This window comes from Neodiprion lecontei, chromosome 1 (genome assembly GCF_021901455.1).
Source record: "Neodiprion lecontei isolate iyNeoLeco1 chromosome 1, iyNeoLeco1.1, whole genome shotgun sequence".
Taxonomy (NCBI): Eukaryota; Metazoa; Arthropoda; class Insecta; order Hymenoptera; family Diprionidae; genus Neodiprion; species Neodiprion lecontei.
Genome location: NC_060260.1, coordinates 33,884,146 through 33,903,380, shown reverse-complemented (window position 1 = coordinate 33,903,380; position 19,235 = coordinate 33,884,146). Strand labels below are relative to the sequence as shown.

At 43.9% G+C, this 19,235-nt stretch overlaps 6 protein-coding genes across 7 annotated transcripts; 3 read left to right on the top strand and 3 right to left on the bottom strand.

Moving 5' to 3' along the window:
• Window positions 1–720: 720 nt before the first annotated feature.
• LOC107222812 (pupal cuticle protein Edg-78E) lies at window positions 721–2,690 on the top strand. 2 transcript variants are annotated; one of them, XM_046729996.1, is made up of 3 exons: window positions 721–742; window positions 2,058–2,082; window positions 2,227–2,690. In XM_046729996.1, the coding sequence occupies exons 2-3, from the start codon at window positions 2,071–2,073 to the stop codon at window positions 2,620–2,622; spliced, it is 408 nt and encodes a 135-aa protein (XP_046585952.1). In that variant the 5' UTR covers window positions 721–742; window positions 2,058–2,070; the 3' UTR covers window positions 2,623–2,690. The 2 variants fall into 2 exon arrangements, with proteins under 2 accessions (XP_046585952.1, XP_015517807.2); XM_015662321.2 differs by lacking the exon at window positions 721–742 and having other exon boundaries at window positions 2,048–2,082.
• A 2,755-nt stretch (window positions 2,691–5,445) lies between these two features.
• LOC107222803 (endocuticle structural glycoprotein SgAbd-1) lies at window positions 5,446–6,759 on the top strand. Its single transcript, XM_015662312.2, has 2 exons — window positions 5,446–5,574; window positions 6,119–6,759. The coding sequence occupies exons 1-2, from the start codon at window positions 5,560–5,562 to the stop codon at window positions 6,497–6,499; spliced, it is 396 nt and encodes a 131-aa protein (XP_015517798.1). The 5' UTR covers window positions 5,446–5,559; the 3' UTR covers window positions 6,500–6,759.
• Window positions 6,760–8,099: 1,340 nt separating this feature from the next.
• On the top strand, window positions 8,100–8,975 carry LOC107222810 (endocuticle structural glycoprotein SgAbd-1). Its single transcript, XM_015662320.2, has 2 exons — window positions 8,100–8,183; window positions 8,495–8,975. Exons 1-2 carry the CDS (start codon window positions 8,172–8,174, stop codon window positions 8,891–8,893), a joined length of 411 nt encoding a protein of 136 aa, XP_015517806.2. The 5' UTR covers window positions 8,100–8,171; the 3' UTR covers window positions 8,894–8,975.
• A 1,439-nt stretch (window positions 8,976–10,414) lies between these two features.
• Window positions 10,415–11,126, bottom strand: LOC107222801 (endocuticle structural glycoprotein SgAbd-8). The gene is made up of 2 exons (XM_015662310.2): window positions 11,077–11,126; window positions 10,415–10,899 (listed from the first exon to the last, which is right to left on the bottom strand). The coding sequence occupies exon 2, from the start codon at window positions 10,887–10,889 to the stop codon at window positions 10,479–10,481; it is 411 nt and encodes a 136-aa protein (XP_015517796.2). The 5' UTR covers window positions 10,890–10,899; window positions 11,077–11,126; the 3' UTR covers window positions 10,415–10,478.
• Window positions 11,127–13,044: 1,918 nt separating this feature from the next.
• LOC124294544 (endocuticle structural glycoprotein SgAbd-2-like) lies at window positions 13,045–13,706 on the bottom strand. The gene has a single exon (XM_046740202.1). It carries the CDS (start codon window positions 13,649–13,651, stop codon window positions 13,241–13,243), a length of 411 nt encoding a protein of 136 aa, XP_046596158.1. The 5' UTR covers window positions 13,652–13,706; the 3' UTR covers window positions 13,045–13,240.
• A 2,909-nt stretch (window positions 13,707–16,615) lies between these two features.
• Window positions 16,616–19,044, bottom strand: LOC107222806 (cuticle protein CP14.6). Its single transcript, XM_015662316.2, has 4 exons — window positions 18,892–19,044; window positions 17,867–18,000; window positions 17,507–17,784; window positions 16,616–16,889 (listed from the first exon to the last, which is right to left on the bottom strand). The coding sequence occupies exons 1-4, from the start codon at window positions 19,027–19,029 to the stop codon at window positions 16,885–16,887; spliced, it is 555 nt and encodes a 184-aa protein (XP_015517802.2). The 5' UTR covers window positions 19,030–19,044; the 3' UTR covers window positions 16,616–16,884.
• Between the last annotated feature and the right edge of the window lie 191 nt (window positions 19,045–19,235).

Sequence of the window (19,235 nt, the reverse complement as noted above, 5' to 3'; positions counted from 1 at the left end):
GTCGCGATTGGCTCGCAGGTAGGAAGAAGGTTTACGGTGTGTGTGAAACTCAGGGTAACGATTATACTCACCTGAGTATCGGAGAACCAATAATTCTATGCCGTGAATCAGTCGTGCGCGTGTATTATCTTACAGCGAAGAAACAATTGGCGATCGAACACATGATTATCTGATCTTCGCGAGACTCGGCGTCTGTAAGTCTGGACCTTGCCAGATGAAAACTACACTTCAACTTGCTTGCAGTCGCAATTACTTATACTGGACTACAAAATGACCCGAACAATTACGCGTAACTCTTAGCTTGGGCAACAAGGTCTGACCGTCGTACGCCAGGATATCTGTATCTGTAATTTTTTGATAAACAAGTCTTAATGCGCAGCGAATAATTATGCTGTTGACTTAAACTGCACGCGTTATGCAGACTTGGATAATCGTTATACAAAGCCCGAGCATCTGGTCATGTTGAGATCTGGATATCAGTTTCGTGTTCGTCGGGTATTTCACCTAGCATTTTCTGGCTTGTTGAAGGGGTGAGCGAAAGCCAAGTAAAGCGTGTCGATTCTTTGATATAGGAGGCAAGCCTCTTGTAGCAAAATACGTGTGTATCGGTTTAGCTTATTTCAATAAACGGCTTGTGAGTTGCTAAGCCTATGGAAGACGAACAAGCCGCCTGTTCAGCTCTTTGGAAGTTACCCTTCAAACTCACATCTCGTAGGACTGGATTTCCGACATGTGCGTCCTTGTCAGGATTTACAACACTGACGGCTCCAAACAGCATGTAGTGAACAAGATTTATCTAACGAGTGTGATCGTTGGTTCAAAGCCGGCGAATTGGGACTCTACTCAAGACGAAGATAGCTGTATCCGATTGCTATGGGCTGAAATACTTACCAAGGGTTTCGCGATAATGGTGCAGCACTGTGAGCACTTGGGTCTGAAATTGCAACACTCCTGAATTCGACAGGGTTTGTCCAGTGATATTTGAATCGAATTTGCAGGCGGGGGCAAATGTCATGCATTCTACCGAATGAAACAATGGACAAAAAAAAAAAAAAAATAAGAAATGTCAACCGCGCAACAGAATTTTTCGCGCAGGCTATCGCAAAAAGGTCTTCAATCTTTGCATAACTCATGATGTGAAAATGATCCAATGTGGTCGATGTTGGGATTCATACTCTCGAAGCCTCCATAGACTCAAGTCGTCAAAGTGTAAGAACTTCGACGATTGTTCACTCAGTAATTTGACAATGGCAATTAACTATCGATGTCTATAAGCGACAGCAGTTTTCAACCTAAAATATATCATCACGGTTTAATGTTTGTGGTTGAGTGTAGTTGCGTGGCCAGTTAAAAATAAGAATATAATTTGAAAAACGACTCGGAACAACATTCTCAAGCAAATTCTGTTCATTAAATTCCTTAAGAAGCGATTACGTCGAACATAATTTAACGTTTAAATCAGTCGGCATGCTATTATATCGGCCTCGTGTGACACTTCGTGATTCTAAAATAGCAGTCTGGCGTACACATCGAAAGAAACTTTGATGTTTGAAGTTTATCACAACTCGTTTGGCCATTACAGTGTGAATACCAACACGAAGTAACCGCTGTATCGGTATTCGAATATTTCGAATACTACTCTGGGGTCTGGATTTTTGCATAAATTCTGTTTATTACTCGTCGACTAGCTATATAAGAATGATGAACTTTTCGAAAACTTGTACCTCGATTATCTAAGAAAATACAAATGCAGCTAGAATTATACTAACTTGGCAGATCTTGCAAGACTGTTTGTGTGTGATACCGTCAAGGTATCCCAAATATTCATATTTATAGGCAATCGGCGAGTGGTGACGAAGATCTTAGATTTGTACGAGCAAATCTAGTCGCTGGTTAGAATTTTTGGAACTGACATTACTGTTAAGCTTGTGGGCATGTTTTCGTTTTCTATTTTTCCAAGAGAATGTCTGACATTTGCCCCTCCATCACCGAGTATACGAGAGGATGACTATAAAAGTCCTGTCGAAATCCGTATCGAAATACAGAGCATTATACAGCCGAACTGTCAACATGAATTCCGCTGTAAGTTCACTTTCGGTATTCGGCTTCGTCATAACTACGCCAAGTCCCGGCTTGGCACGTGACTGCAATTTCTAACGCAGCTAGATCCGATATTTTTCACGTCGTGAATAATCATTATTAATATACGATTTTTCTCGTTCACAGCTGTTTGTCGTCATGCTCTTCGGAGCCGCCTGCGCCGCCGGCCTCGAGAAGGACGCGCCCATCGAGAGTCAAGTTCTGGAGACCGATATTGACGGTGGTTTCAGAAATGCCTGGTCCGGCAACGGCATCTCTGTGCAAGAACTCGGCTCTGTCAAGGCTGGCCCCGACAACACCCTCATCCAGGTTATCCAGGGGGAGTATTCGTACAAGGCTCCGGACGGCTCGATCATTAAGACCTTGTACATCGCCGACGAGAACGGCTCCCGAGTCGAAGGTGCTCACTTGCCAGTCGCCCCACCAGCCCCTGAACTTCCCCCCTACATCGCCAGGGCTCTCGAATGGGCCAAGGCTCATCCCTACAACGAGGAGGCTGTGCTCAAGAAGACTTACGCATGAGTTGTACGTTGGTTAAAACCTAATTTAACCACTTCAATTTTTCAATAAAGAGAATATTTTGCAATTTACCCAATTATCGTATTTTTTTCCATCAGACCTTCAACTCAATATATATTTCCATCCTGAGCATATCACATAGTGAGTCTTGCTCGATAACTGTAAGTCGATTATCGGTAATATGTTTGACGCAAATCAGGGATTATAACAATTTCGTTCGAGTAATGGGCTATAAATGTTTAGTTCACATTCCGAAACGATCACGATTAGTTTAATTGAGCTGTTAACAACTTCAGTCATCAGTCCGTCTCTAAAGGTCAAAAAATAAAGGTTATACAACGAATTCAAACCAAAATGCCTATGTGCCGTAGCTATACGTATGCATTATAAAGCAATGCGGTGTAAGAGCTCGTTCGATCGAACTCTATCTTCCGGATCTTCGTCCTTCAGAAATCATCGCGAGACAGAGGAGGCTTCGAAGCGAGAACTTGGCGCCGTATAAAAAGTTCAGATCTACGCCTGCAACAAACAGCAATGATGAAAAATTGGCATTCCGACAAGCTGTAGAACTGGAAGTGTAAATCCTGCGTTATAACCCGTCGGCCTTGTTTGTTGGTCTACCCTAACCGTTAGATGCCACATTGCCCGTAGGAATTTGCAACCATGCAGAATTATCTTTACATTACACTTGAAGAAAAATGCATTCAACGTTGGTTGGTAATTCACGACCGGAACCGAGCACGTGAAGGACATCGTTGGAATTCGATTTCCATTTTCGAACTCTTTTAAAAAAAATTTCCCTTACATCTCTCTACGGTAAGATCGTTTACGAGTGATAGCAGAAAAGGTTCAACCATTGTTTGGCAGACGTTCCGTCCGACGGTTTTGCAACGATATTTGATCATGGTTATAGTACTATACATTATACTTACCGCGTACTTATTCGAGGATGCGATTAACATACCTACGCTGCGATTGCATCAGCGAATGTCGGTGTGCTATCGAAGCGACAGCAGCGGTGTATCTTTGCGCATTTTGTATGCCCTGCGTCCCGACGCCGACGCCAACGCCGAATGAAAGTGACAATGAAATAGACACGACCGTAAACCATTCGTACAGAGTAGGTGCTGTTTATGTAACCGAGGCGATGGATCACGCCGCGAAACTTTGCTGATTACTCAGAGAATCTTTCCTCACTTTATCTGCCGATCGAAATCATCCTGCCTTTGGCGATATATCTATAATACGGACAATCGATAATCCCATATTCAAGACGGTCTAACGATGCAGTGAGATTACAACGATCTCGTCGAATCAAAACGAAAAAAGAAAAAAAAAAGAAAAATGGCGATGTGCTGGAATCTAATTGAATAGTAGTATTGATTCGATTTTTATAACTGCCGTCCGCACAGTCACGTAACTCGTTATTGCTGTAACTGATTGCCAATCTGACCACTTCTAACTGCGTTTGTAGAAAATTATGATAAATACGTACTGCGGTAAACGATCATGCCGGCAAAATAAAAAGAGCCAATTAAATAGTCAAGAACACGAAGAAGCAAGCTTTTAATTGACTACGCACATCACGTACACAGCTTCGGTCAAGATGAGTCGTTGAATTGAAAAATGTCAAATTGTTCACGACTAATTAGCAGCTAAACATCGAGAATAAATTTCGTTCATTCAATATATAATTTTAGGGAGTAATTCTTACCTGGTCTGATGCACTGTACCAAAAATTTAACATAACAGGGACGAACATCAGAATTTACCCGGTATTTGGAGGTGAAAAGTATAAACTGTCATGAAATGACGAGTTTTCAATCTATCAACTCGATCCTTGGCTGAAATGAGGTTCACGCTCCAAAAGCCGAAGGTCCTGAGTCACCGGCCGGTTGAAACAACCCGATAGAGACAAAATGTGCAAATAAATTCTGACGATGTAAGGATAACCACAAGAACGCGAGACGTTGCCCAACTTTAGTACGGGGCTTGAAGAAAAAAATTTTTCTCTCAGATAGATTTATAGTGTTTAGCAAGCGACTGTGAGGAAGGAATTTTGTTTGTCTGACAATAAGTCTTGCGTGAATGTGTTCAAAAGCTGGGTTCAAACGTATATCTGAAGTATGCTTTGAGAGTCAGTAGCTCCGTAGGATACGATGCTAATTTTGAATACAATAGCGCCGTGAACCCCCCAGATTCACGAATGAATTCTTCCTCGTCGCAAGCGCCTTTTGAGAACAGGCGCTCTGTTTCCAAGCTCGAGCGAAGCTGAAATTTCTACGGCTTTGAACCCGTTTCAGTTGAACGGAACGACACGTTGATATGAAAATAATGTATATCACCCAGGAATCGCTCGACGCCTAGACGACGCGGAAGAATCCGACGCATCGGCGCTCTGTGGCGTGCGGACGGTTGGCCAGAAGAAGAATATACAGGAATGATTGAAAAGAGAAAAATTGCAGTGGCAAATAAATGTCGATAGAAAAGTATTTATATATGACAATTGAGTAAGCCTTCCTTATTGGAGACCCGATGACATTTAACGACTCATACGACGTACGGCGATCTCTGGAGGTTCGTACCTCCGTATCTCCGCATCCCCTCGTCGCAGCTTCCATGTCTCGGTGTTTCAACGTCGTGTGTTGTTCGTCGTCTTCCATGTGTGGAGGCACCTAACGATACCAACACGTCTGTCATCGGCTTCCATCCTCGCACACTTTCGACACTCGTATGCAAGCGATGCCTGGTGTGCCCTTGTTGGTACTTGGGACGAGACGCGCGCGTGTTCGTGTGTATAGATTATTCATGCGTAAGTCAAAGTGCAGGTGGTGTTAAGCCGTATGCCGACTTTGGTGTTGGTGATGCCTTCGGGGGTATAAATATGCCGACGGCCTACCTGCTTGACAAACACTTGCTGTTGGCGATTACGGCTGCATCATGTACACGGCATTGGTAAGCGAAGAGACACTGTCTTCGGGACTCATTGTCTTTCAGACCATCCTCGCAGTCTTTTCGGTGCCGCGTCTCGCGCTTGGTTCAACAGTGCTGAATTGGATTATTCATTTCGGACTCCGAGCGGTCGGGAACTGTATTCGACAATGCGAACATCTCGAAGTTGGATGTAATATATCTGTGGTGTCATCGAGTGCAGACGATCTCGAAGTCACGATTTGACTTCCGGTTAAAGGATCCGGGTGTCGTCGCGCTCCTCCGCGAGGTGCCTCGCGCCAGATGAAATTTCGTCCCATAACAAAATACGACCGAACGGGCATTGGTCGACAATCGATAAATCACCGGGAACACTCGCGTTGTCCTTTCGAAGCTTTGACGAACAAAGATTTACTCTCGGCCGTCCATCCGACGGTGATTTGTTACCCCAGGAATCGATTTATCCTCTAGCCGCGATGATCCGTCGCGGTGTCGTCTTGCGCTATCCGTCATAAAACTCCGCGACAGCGAAACGGTGACGTAATCTAATCCCCCCTTTCTCCTCCAGGTAACACTTCTCGCCCTGACGGCTTGCGCCTTGGCGCGACCCGCCGACGAGCCGATCGCCATCGTCGCCCAAACTCAGGATGGACCGAACCCCGACGGTTCCTACAAGTGGAGCTACGAATCGGCGAACGGAATCAAGGCCGAGGAGGAAGGCTCCGTGGTGAACGCCGGCGCCGAGAACGAGAGCACTGCCGTCCAGGGTGGATACAGCTACACCGGCGAAGACGGCGTCGTAATTTCTCTGACCTACAAGGCTGGGGAGGAGGGCTTCCAGCCGGAGGGTGCGCACATCCCGACCGCCCCGCCAATTCCCGAGGCCATCCAGAAGGCCCTCGAGTGGAACGCGGCCCACCCTTCGAAAGAAGACGAGAACCAAGTTTGATCCTGATCCACCCTAGACCTGACCCAGCGAGTTCCCGTCCACCCAGAGCCACCCCCAGTGCCTATGATATACCAACATTGGTTTAAATGTTGTACATATTTATTATTTTTACTGCATACACATATGCATATATACACACAAACACACACACACACACACACTCCACGTGATAATATAAAAACAAAAGAGTCAATGCAAAAGCACAGCCAATTGTCTGTACGATAAAGAACAAAAAAATGTATTAAAAATTGTAAACTATACTTTGTGGATTTCATGTTATTATTTAGCCTGCGGAAATTCTAACCTACGATTCACCGGGCACAGTGCTTCTTTACGCTCGATGCCAACTGGTGCACCGCATGTTTCAAGCGATTAATCGCTTCGCGGAACATGTAATTAAGTGAGCGAACGTTGACCCGACCACGGTCAATTCTAGGGTACGCGTTAGAGCCAGTGAATGAGCGATGAAATACTATGAGAACCGTTAATCGAGATCCTTTGAGAACATTCCTCGACAAGCGTACAAAGCGCCAAGGTCTTTACTCCAATGGCAAGGACCAGGCGGAAAATCGAACCTGTTATCTATCGACTCGAAGCTTTTCTGACTCGGTTTAATGTGCTCAATGGTATTTACATACTTTCGTTAACGCGGAATAGTAAAGATTGTTCGAATCTTGAATAATTTCAAATTCGCTAGACGGACGAGAAGCTTATTTTAGCTCCGGCAGTATAATATCGATCGAAGATCAATGTTGTCTAGGTGACGATTAACTGAATTATGCGCTTCCGTATAGACGGGGCAACAGGTATTACCAGTTTTACGTTTTAATTTGTGATTTGTAGATTTTTGATAATGTCAACGAGTTCTGCAGGACTCATGTTCGCCATCCCATATATCTTTGCCGCGGCATCCTTTGCACTTCTGCATCGCGCCATAACCTTTTGCAGTGATGCGTATTTACACAAATTTTTTTCTCAACGATTTGTGTCATTGCATCATTCAAAATAAATATTACGATGAACTTTGCAGATGTTAGGATCGAATGTAGGAAATATTTATCTCTTTTTTTTTTAAAAATGTCAGATGCTGGAATTTTTCGAATTTATGTACCTCCTTGACGGTTTTTTCCGATATTATATTCTCGTTGTTCATACGCTAGCATTCACGATTGATAATTAATTTCAAGATCGTTATTAGAAAGGCGTTGCGCTTATTTACGCTACATCTGAAGTCAATACGAAATAAAATCTGTAAGAATATTGACTATTATTACTTACACCGTTATGAATTCTGACTTGATGTATTCAAAACAGTTCCTTTTATTTCCGTGTTCTTCTTTTAATTTACGTTCAAACGTGTAAATCCATACGAACAGTTTGAAGGCGATAAGTTTTTCATAAGCGGTAACTTACGTATGTAAATGGATTTCAACGACGAGGTTCCATCGCTCTCGCTTCAATGCGAGAGTCAGAATTTTATACTTATACCGCAACCGAATTAATTTCGGCAAGCAGTATGCTTTCGCAAGACCCGATAAACCTAGAATATTTTCGCTGACCTTTGGTTACGTTAAACAACGTGCATTCCAAATTCTCAAGATAGGTGGGTATATAAGCAGTTTTAGATTCGAGTTTAGCACAGTTAATCCTGAGCAGTTCTCCCAGCTTCATCATGAACACTCTTGTACGTTGTGAATGGATTACGAGCGGTGCTTACTCACCGTGATATAACATATACATAATATACGATCAGTTGCAGTGAAATTGTTGTAGATATAATCCGTTGTTCTCGTCAAACAATTTTCGTATAAATAATCTATAGCAAAAAATATCTTCACCGGGAAATTAAGTTGGATAAATTGATCGCTGAATCGAGAAAACTTCGCGTCAAATCCCACCCCTCGAAATTTATTGACTAAATTGCGCAGCTGAACGACCCAAATTAACCCTGATTGGCTATAGGCAACCGATTAAAACCGTTTATTAAACTTCCAGATCTTCGTCACGATGCTCTTCGGAGCCGCCTTCGCAGCTTCTGGACTCGACAAGGACGCGCCCATCGAGAGTCAAGTTCTGGAGACCGATATTGGGGGTGCTTTCAGAAATGCCTGGTCCGGCAACGGCATCTCCGTGCAAGAACTCGGCTCTGCCAAGGCCGGCCCCGACAACACCCTCGTCCAGGTTATCCAGGGGGAGTATTCGTACACGGCTCCCGACGGCTCGAACATTAAGACCTTGTACATCGCCGACGAGAACGGCTCCCGAGTCGAAGGTGCTCACTTGCCAGTCGCCCCACCAGCCCCTGAACTTCCCCCCTACATCGCCAGGGCTCTCGAATGGGCAAAGGCTCATCCCTACAACGAGGAGGCCGAGCTCAAGAAGACTTACCAATGAGTTCAACCCGTCTTCCACTAACCATGGACGACCGTTAGTTTGTATGTTGATAAATAAAGCGCAGTATCTGCCTGTTCCATAACACTTTGGTAACCATTTCACGCAGTCCTTACACTCCTACAAATCTAAGATCCTCGTGTCCCTTTCATGATGGTCCGAAGTCGTCGTCTATGGATGATGAGGACGTATCCGACCGTTGGAAACACGCGATGTTCAGTATCAAGTGGTATCTCGCAAACGTTGCACGACTTCGAACTATCGTGAACCCGTAATGGCTTAAGGATAGCTCACCGTACCTAGGTCTGAGCGTGGGTGCGAATTAAGGACAAGGTCTTTTGCGAGGATGAGAAAACGGCTCACGTGTTCCAGCCAACTGGTTAGGAAAACCCGTTGGCTTTCGTTGTATTGTACCCAGATCGAATTAGGTGATTTCACAGTTTCGTGTTCTTTTATTTCTTCAAAGTAATAGAACGTCGAAGCTTCTCAGGTCGATAATTGCACGTTGCGCGTTGGATGGAAAAAAAGAGAGATGAGATTTTCATTTCTGGCCGATATTTAAGAATGTTATGCCAGGTGAGTGTTTTCAAGCATGTTTGGTACGTCAAGGATAATGAATGATGACTATTGCAAGACCCGATTTGCGTATGCCAGAAGGAGGTCATGCGGTTGGCTGTACGAGGAAGATCCTATGTTGCCTTTAGTTGCTAGTTACAAGAGGTGCTAAGACTACCGGCAGAGCCACGTATACGTTCACCTTCGCTTTTACTAACACGTGCGTCCGGCACCTGAAGAGGATCTCTTGCAGGCACCGCAGCCTCTACTTTCATGCACAACCCGCGTACACTCTTCGGCCGCAGAGCTATTAGCGAAACTTTCGCAGTATGGTAATTGCGAAATCCTCTTTACAGGAGATCAAAAGCGATCTTCGACCTCAATTCCAAATCAATGTAACGCCTTTGGTGCACGTGCCGCCATTTTTACTTTCCTTATTTTCACGTCTCTCTGTTATTATTGTTGTTGTTATTATTATTATTTTTCCTACTCTAGCGTCATAAGTTTGAGTTATGTCAAGTGGGTGAATAATCTCCCATTCATAACACTTTGAGGATTAAAGTAGTGACCGCAATCATGCAATCAAACCGATGCCAAATTGACTAACGAATTCGCGCCTCGGGCGGATCGGTAAGCGGAGAAGCAATTAATAGTTGTCCAGATCCTGCACGAATCTTTCAATTTTCAAATGGAGGAATAAACAGAGTTTCTACCATTGAATAATAAACATGCGTAGCTTGAATTTTATTTTTACCGCGATCCCCGCGGCTTCTATGCGAATTTTTATTCGGTTAATTATTCAATTATTGGCTAGTAATATTTCACGTAGTTTCACTGACGGAGCTTTTAAACTTGGTGTAATTGTGGGGCCATTCTGTCTTGACGATTCACAAATGGCACCGACAATTCAATCGCCATGGTCGTCAATCGGAATCTCAAGAACAAGACGATAAAACTCGAATACACTTGTTTATAATATTCAATAATCGTTTATTTCGCAATGTTAATTAGCATAAAATTTTCCACCGGGAACCTAAAACTTTCCCTTGGGGCTGGATTCCTCTTTATGAGGGTGGGCAGCGATCCAGTCAAGAGCTCGTTGAATGGCTGCTGGTATTTCCTGAGGTGGCGGCGGCGTGGGCAGGTGATCTCCCTGAAAATTGGCGCCATTCTCGTCCGCAAACCACTGCAAGTTCAACTTAGTACCATCCGGCGCTGTCCAGGCGGCCGACCCTTGAATCACCTCGGCCTCGTCCTTCTGCCCTGCGTTCTTGAGCGTCCCACTTTCCTGCACCGAAATTCCGTTCGCGGTTTCCCATTTCGAGCTGAAACTACCGTCAGGGCTGATGTCTTGCTCCTGACTGACGATCGCTATCACATCGTTCGGACTGGCAGCCGAAGCTACGGCGACAATTGCAAGGGCTGATAGAAGGACGCTGTTCATGGTGATTGACCTGCAGCAATGGGAATAAGAAGATAGTAGGTATTATTCTGTACTCGATGGTTTTTGTCTCATGCAAATACGATTTCAAAGATCACCGACGTGACTGCGACTGATTGTCTGTTTAGCGTTTATTCCGTTTATATCTATCTATGGCGGATTATCTGCTTGGACCGAAGATGCAACTTACCTGTTACAGATGCTAGTCGGGACTTTGGAAGCAATAGCTGTGAAGTGATGACTGTGTGCCGGTTGCACCCCGCTTTTATAGGCGGTTCAGAATCTCGTTGCAAGACTTGACATATTAATCGAAATGTCAATGAACGCATGGCGTGATACCGGTTCATGCAGATAACGGTAATTTAACGGCCCCTCCCTGTTCCATGAGATGCAGTAACTACGCGATTCTTCGTACGTGAAGCATGAGGGATACTGTCTCTTTCAGAGGCGATGCATTTAACTTGAAAACTCCATCTCCCGTAATGCGGATGAAATGGAATTCGACTCGAAAGTGAAATTAATCAACTTTCTGTTAATATTTACCTGGTTACGAATTAGGTCACGTCATTCATTTGATGCCATTCTGAATCGAAAAGTTTCGCTCAATGTCTGTTGAAGGACAAACGCATGAAGGACGCAACTGAATTAGCAACATACATAGTTTCGCATTTAACAAAAAAAGTTCATTACGTTGAATCCGATTCTCACGAAAAATAGGGTTTAACGCGCCAGATTGTTGATTCCACAAAATATTTCGATGATTAATGATTTTAAATACAGAATGCGAAATCATTCACGCATCGCACAGTTCATGACTCATTTCTCTTTCTACCGTTATTTCATATGAAAGTATTTTACTGGCTGAAAAGTTGATTCGTTCCGTAGAATCTGATTTCGAAAAGAAAAAGAAAGGTCGACACTGGCAAATACGAGTAAATCGTAGTTGTGTAACATTTGGACCATCTTCCGATTTATGCCGATTGTACTTTCTCAAAGATCTTGAGAACGTTCGAGGAAACGTTGAGCAATTAGTGGGTAGGTGAAGGTTTCTTATTCATTCCGAAGAGCGTAAATTCTTGAATCTTACTTCAGATTAATCGCTATTAAAACTGATTAAAGCTATCTTAACGTCCATCATTGACGAAAAGACGTAACATTTAACTTCAGAAATACACTCCGGGTCTACGCTGAAGAGACAAGTACCCGATTGCGCACTCAATAATTACTCAACATGCGTAACTAAGTCTGCGTGACTTATTCCCCCCTCGATCGCTTCTGGTCGGCGAACTCAGTTATTGCGCGCACGTTTTTCAAAATTCGACGATACAACGAGGGGTAAACAATACTGAAATTATCGACTCGCATAATATAAAGCATGCGTCTACCTATATTAGAGCTATAAATAAACCTAAGGGTGTACAATCGAGCTTCGGTAATTGCATGTAATTTTTGGAGTGAAATTTATGTGCAGCTTAAGACGCGAAGCATAAAGTTGAAGAGTAGGTATAATTTTGGTAGTGCGTAGTTAGATGCGCTCGGTAATTGACTCCCATAGATATTGTACCTAAAAACCAGTTCTTGTGTTTATCTAGACGACGACTGGTTATCAATTAGCATTAGTGAAATTGGCATATGACGTTGCATGTTTCGTATACTAATATGGGAGGAGACCGGCTACTTGGTCATTCTAGAGTCTCTGTCGGTATACGAAAAGTGAAACTGACTAATAACTATAAACAGCCACAGAAGAGCTGGCGTTAAATAAGACGAAAAAAGAGTCTGTGGTCAGGAAGGAACTTGATTGTCTCAATCTATCGAATACCAGCTAATTAAAGGTTTGACAAGTTTGACTTCAGCTAGAAACTCAAAGCACACCGATTATCAATCTTTCTGGTATATATGTGTCGACGATGATCGATTTCAATCGATACGCAATCGATCCGATGACAATGGTACCGTCTCAACGTTGTCACGTAACAAAACCACAACGGTGTTCATGTTACGACGTCAAGAGACGAAATGAGTCCCAATACGGGAACGCTACACAAATGAAACGGGTGACTGTCCAATCGAAATATATCGAAGAATATTCGAAGGCTTATGGGAGGGTACGGGTACAAGTGTGCTTATTATACAGTGAAAGTAAAAGAATGTTGTATTCTATGTCCAAAGAGAATTTATTCACAGGAAATTAACATACGAAATGTGTGTATTTGTGTAGGTGTGTGTGTTTTCGTGTAAGAGTAGGTGTTGTGTATAGTTAACACAGGTATTGAGAGTAGTCATCAGGTTAACAATTTATTGGGCTTCATCGTAGTGCTCGTAGGGAGTTTCTGTTGCCGTGGAGGTTCTTACTAGGGCTTGGGCTTGGGGTCCTCTTCGGGGTGAGCCGCGTTCCATTCCAGGCTGCGCTGGATGGCCAGAGGGATTTCTGGTGCTGGAGGGGCGACCGGGAGGTGCTCTCCTTGGAATTCAACACCGTTGGGTCCTGCGATCCATTTCAGGGCGATGGGAATGCCTTCCGGGGAGGTCCAGGTGGCGCTACCTTCGATGACTTGGGCTTCGTCCTTTTGGCCCGCGTTGATCAGACCTCCCTGGGATTGCTGAATGGTTCCGTCGGCGCTCTCGTATGCCGATTTGAATGATCCGTCAGGGTTCACTTCCTGAACCTGGCTCACGATGGGAATAAACTTCTCTTGCTCTCGGACCGCGGCAGCCGAAGCTCCGGCGATCAGGGCGAAGAGGGCGATTATGAACGTGTTCATGTTTGCTGAGTGAACTGTACTGAACACTGGGAACGACTGATACCTTCCATCGTAGACCACCAACCTTTTATACCCAAACTTTGGGAGATAAACTACACGCACACATAAACGCACACGGTCAAACCCGTAAATGTCACCGAATATTTCGACTGACGAGTATACGAGACGAGGCAGACAACTCCCCACTTCTTCGATGCCCGTTTCGTTCAAGAAATAAAAACACGACTAAGAAGCCGCGAGTAAAAAAAAAACGCGTCCAAGTTATATTGATTGAGGATCGCCGATTCCATAACCACCCAGCAAGGTGGTTCATTAGCTCGTCCTGTACCATATCCAGCGGCAAGTTATCTCGCGCTGAAGAATGCAACCCATGTCCGTGTCGAAAGTTAAATATTTTTTCATGGCCAGCAGTCTGGAGCAAATCGGTAGCGTAACTCTCGCTTTCTTCATCGAAGTTAGCGGATACAGCGCTATTCTCTAATCCATCGAACGCCGTAGGGAGTAATATATCGTGATATCACGTTTTCTGTAATCCGTTCCCAATTACTTCCAAAGGCACGAATCGAGAATTGCTCATCGAAACCGGTTCGGCAACGCTGGGAGAAAGAAACTACTAGTAAAAGATAATCGAACCTGCCACGCATTTAGGATCCTCTGTCTTCTTCGTTGGGCTTAACGGCGCTGGAAATTGCACTATAGGAACAAGGCCGAATACAGTAATAAAAAAATAACAAAATGTTTGCTACACCGCGACGTGAGGTATCTGGAAATTTGGCAATTATAATACTCCTCGCTTAGGCCGGCGAGTCGTAAAATTAACTCATGCTCACGTCATCGACAGGTTTCCGAAGCAGCGTAGGTTCGCGGTTTCCGAAATTGTCAGGGCGTGGCCTCGGTGCGTTACATGATACCTTAACGATCTAGACTTCAGCCTTTTACTCTCCGCGGTTGCTGTACTCGCAGGAGCTCTTAGCATCAATGAACAGTACTGAAAGGAGAGTAAGATCAAGATCAAGACCACGAGCAAGGCAGGCGTGGCTGTAAGTAGCGTTCTCCGTTTATTCGTCAATCGTTTCGTAACCACATTGCAGGTCGGAGAAATGTAGCATCGCCGGATGCACTAATGTATTATACGAATAACAACGCTCGTTCGTTTCGTCAGAAGCATGCGTATCTCGAGTTTCCGTTCCAACTTGCAGTGAACGTGCTTGACTAGCTGAGCCATCCGATGCCTGGACGAGTGGATGGTACTTTCTAGTGGAAGAAACTCGAGGTACTTCCACGAACGTGTAGGTATACGTTGAATACGCCAGAAATTCATATTACACTTCGTGCATTTTCATCTTCAATTTCTCGTCTGTTCCTCTCATCTAAAATCCAGACTTCATCGTCAAGGCTGGTGAGTCTCACGACCTGACGACACTTGATTAAAATTCAATCAATTCAACTTTATTATGAAATTTTGGTTCTGTATTACCGAAGGCGTCATGGCTATTCGCGAATCGAACCTTTACAGACGATCGAGAATCAACCGGTTCTGAGGCTGATAATCGTCGGTCGGACCGATTATCATATCGTGTGCGCGATTTTTCAACGAAAGTCGTGTATCAAAAACAGTCAAACGCCAGAAATCGCAAGCCAGAAATAAATATCTAACCGGTATTACATCCTGGATGATACTTGCTGATTTTGGCTTGGCGTTCGCAAGACCGAACTAACCGCACCTACCCATTATACCATCAGCAAAAAATGGACACCGGACTGATGCACGGACGAACAAAGGATTCTCAACAAAAACACGTTCTGATTACATCTTCACAGGACTTGCCGCCTGTTCCTAGAATCTCATTGTAACTTGAATACTGCGGATTGAATGAATCGCTCAAATTTTATCCCCAGAGGTGTCTTCTGAAGTAAAAGATTTTTAGACTTCTCATTGTCTTTAACTTCAAGCTTTACTTTTAACCTTCTTCTCGGTATATTCGTGACAAGATCGGATTGTGATCAGATTACGCTCGCTTCCTGGTAAATGCAAGCACACGCACCAGGTTTGTGCAACCGAAAGTATGAGGAATGTCTTCGATTAAGGTTAAGGATTGTTTGCATGTTCGCGTCTAGTCGTAGACATTCATAATTATATCAACAGATATACCTAAAATATCTAGGATGACGAAGCACATTTTTCGACGTTCAAGTTGTTTCCTATTCAAATCTTCCACCATTCTTTAACACGCTACTGATATTCTTCTTCTCCGTGTTATTATTAGTATAATCTCCTCCTCTATGAGTTTTACTTCGATCTTCACCTCAGTTTTTGAATGTCAACCGAAGTCGCCATTCGACTTGTATTCCGTAAGGTATGTATTTATGTATTTAATGATGTGTTTTTTTTCAACAATTTTAACCGTCAGACGTGAGCCGATTATATTTCGGCGAGAAGATGATGCACTAAAATTTTAATACATCCAAGTCGTCGAACGTTGAATCTTGATATCCCCGGATGACCTTTACACTAGATTGATTTTTGGATGACGTTCATCCTCATTAGCTGAAAACCTACTGTTTAATTTTTTATCATTTGTACGTAGATGACTTTTTTGTAGCAGATATCTTATTCATTATTGCGGAAGAATTCCCCGTACTCATCTCACACAAAGTATGACATGAATAGTAATTTACCATAATCATGAATTATTAATGAAATTACAATAATGTCAACGCCGAAATACCGACGAGGTTTTTCCAATTCGAATGAGATTAATGAGAATCACGAACCTATTAAGCTTCGAGTATATTCTTTATTTATTTACATGTAAAAAAATCACAATCTAGTAGCACTTGTAGCGTTTACAGCGCATTGGTACACCACCATATCGCATGCACCAGTGTACCTACACAGGCACGTAATTTTAATGAACGCAAGACCTGGGCCCGGGCCACGTTCAATTCACGTTTGCGGTTGAGTTGCGTTTTTATTTTTAGGTACGAGTGGTTTTTTTAGTTTCTGTCTTTTTCACGTGTGTGTGTGTTTGTGTTTTTTTTTTCTCTAAAAATAGCGTTATGATAAGAAAATTACATGCGTGTAACTGGCTTGCTTTGTTATTTGTATTCTATAGTAAATATGAAACCTAGATCTATTTTTGTAGACGTGTCCAAGGATTGAGTCGGTTGTGTCCGTGGCTAGGTTGACATTTGCTTAGGTCTGGTCCTGTTCGATCAAGGCAGGCTTCAGTTTATCCTGAAGAAGCAGAGAAGAAGCGAAATTACAAAATTTCATTTACGAAATTTTTCATTGTCAAGTATCCTTAATTTAACACGCATCGATCATAGATTGTTCAAATTGATCGAAGCCAGATGTTATCGAAGAGAGAATTATGTGACAGGTTTAGACGCCGTTCCCACAAACGTGGCGAGGCACGGATTATTAGAAGTCCAGGCAATTACAGTGAATTCCTGGTTGATATTCGGGGAAATATCGGTACAACGAAGGTGAAAATAACTAGAAAAACAGGTTTTAGAATCTTTGAATTCCTGATTGGACTTTTAAATGTAGTCTTGGCAAGATCACACGTCCAACGAAATCGAAACTTCTTCTCGGTCGACATACGACATTCGTTTACCGATTAAAGCTACTCACGAAAGTGAAGATAATAATTTCGGAATACACTTAAACTTTAATCCAGCCATTAGAATTCAAATTGCGAGCCAACTCTGAGGTGGCCTTTTCACTGGATCACAATCGTGGGATTTCAGATAATCCTCCAAGTTTTAAGGTCTAGCGGAGAGGGAACTCGATAATTCATAAATTGGTTAAAAACAATCCCGTCACCGACTCGTGGCGGGGTAAACGGTCACCTCTTGGGGGCGGTCTGCCCTGACCGCCGTCTTCCTCCTCAGGGTGAGCCGCATTCCATTCAAGAGCCCGGAGGATCTCTGGGGGAATTGGAGGCGCCGTTGGGATGTGGGAACCCTGAGGCTGGTAGCCGTTTTCGTCAGCGATGTAGGTGATGCTCACTTGCTGGCCGTCCGGCGCCGTATACGAGTCGGCGCCCTGGACCACCACAGGAGTTTCGTTGTCGACCTGCTTCGGCTGTCCCGACTCTTGGTGGCTTATGCCGTTGCTGGTCTCGAAGCTGCAAAGTGAATTATCGCCGTCGTACTTCTGGATTCGGTGACGGTTCGTATCAACAAGCTTAACCACGCAGTTTCACTCACTTGTTCACGTAGTTCCCATCGAAATTTACTTCCAGTTGTTGGGCGGTGATGACAGCGTCCTTATCCGATCCACCGGTGGGACGCTGTGGCGCCCCGAAAGTTCGCGTCGCACACAGTGCGACGACCACCAGTACCTTGGAGTCAAAATATCATTCACGATAGTTTTGTCAACTGTGATTTGTCGAAAACTTGTCGCCTCGAGTACAGAGAGACGCCAGAGACTACTTGAACCACGGAAAAGATGTTACGATGGTTCGGACACCGCGACCCATTGGCGTAATGAGCCCGTTTCTAAGATGTTTCACGATTGGTGTCAGTTATTTTTTTTCTAGGCTTCTTGTAGCGCGCTGCTTGATGGCGTTACGTTAGAAGAGACGAGATTGTGCAATGCAAACTGATGGTTAGGCGTATTAACACAGCAAGGATGACTAGGTCATTTTACCGAGGAAGATTACCGTTGCCACTGGCAGTGGCCATTCTAGACGTTGGACTGCGGCTCGTTCGCGAATAAGATATTTGGTGAGGTCATGCGCAGGGTGAATTGGATCTTGATTTCGCTTTTATTTTAGGCCGTGAAATAAATCGTTTGGGCAAGATTCGGAGGAACCAAGTTACGTTTTCATGGTCACTTAACGCTCGTATCGTACCGTTAATCACTTCGCAATGACACTTAAGTTCGCACTTAAAAGCAAAGCAAACTTTGTGAGTGTTCAGTGTTGAGGCTGACGCTAAGAGTGGCAAACACGAAACCAGGAAGCAGTTTCATGGGCATTTTCAAGCTAATTGCGTCGCTATCATGTTTTCTCTGTTCGAGTATCGGAGCACGTTAAGACTGTTCTTGTACGATCGGTAGAAGCGTTGTAAAACCAAAGGAGCCACGATAACCGCAAAAAAAATATTTTACATGGTCTTCGAGCAACGTATCTCAGAGTCGGTATAATTTTTCGCGTTCAAGCTACTTAGTTTTCGTTTCTGGATCATCGCGATCGAAAGAGTATACGCACGATGGTTTTTGCAGGACTTACCTGAACAGTGTACATAGTATCGTAGTATCTTAGTAGGAAGGACTCGACTTGCAGTTGGTTTTGTACTTGTGATTCTTGTTCGGAGCGAAGGCTCTTATATACGCTGGCTATGCAACTTGGTGCAGTGAAAGGGGTCATCCCTGCCGCTGCACAATGCACTTCTTCTGACCGACGCATCATCGAACTGATGCACTTCGAACCCCGTAAAATCTCGCTTGAGATGATTTGACCCCTGAGTCCAACGTCGCAAAGCTTTGACTCGGACTCCGCGGTGGGCCAGGACCCGAAACGCGGGTCCTAGTTCCGAATGACGAGCAAGTTCGAAGGTGTATTTCGAAGAAACT

What these genes read in the sequence shown, in the direction of transcription:
- LOC107222801 (XM_015662310.2), bottom strand. Translation starts at nt 10,889, where the DNA reads ATGAACAGCGTCCTTCTATCAGCCCTTGCAATTGTCGCCGTAGCTTCG.
- LOC124294544 (XM_046740202.1), bottom strand. Translation starts at nt 13,651, where the DNA reads ATGAACACGTTCATAATCGCCCTCTTCGCCCTGATCGCCGGAGCTTCG.
- LOC107222806 (XM_015662316.2), bottom strand. Translation starts at nt 19,029, where the DNA reads ATGACCCCTTTCACTGCACCAAGTTGCATAGCCAGCGTATATAAGAGC. An exon ending in ATACTATGTACACTGTTCAG is followed by an intron (nt 18,001 to 18,891) that starts GTAAGTCCTGCA and finishes TTTGACTCCAAG; the next exon opens with GTACTGGTGGTCGTCGCACT. An exon ending in GATGGGAACTACGTGAACAA is followed by an intron (nt 17,785 to 17,866) that starts GTGAGTGAAACT and finishes TTCACTTTGCAG; the next exon opens with CTTCGAGACCAGCAACGGCA.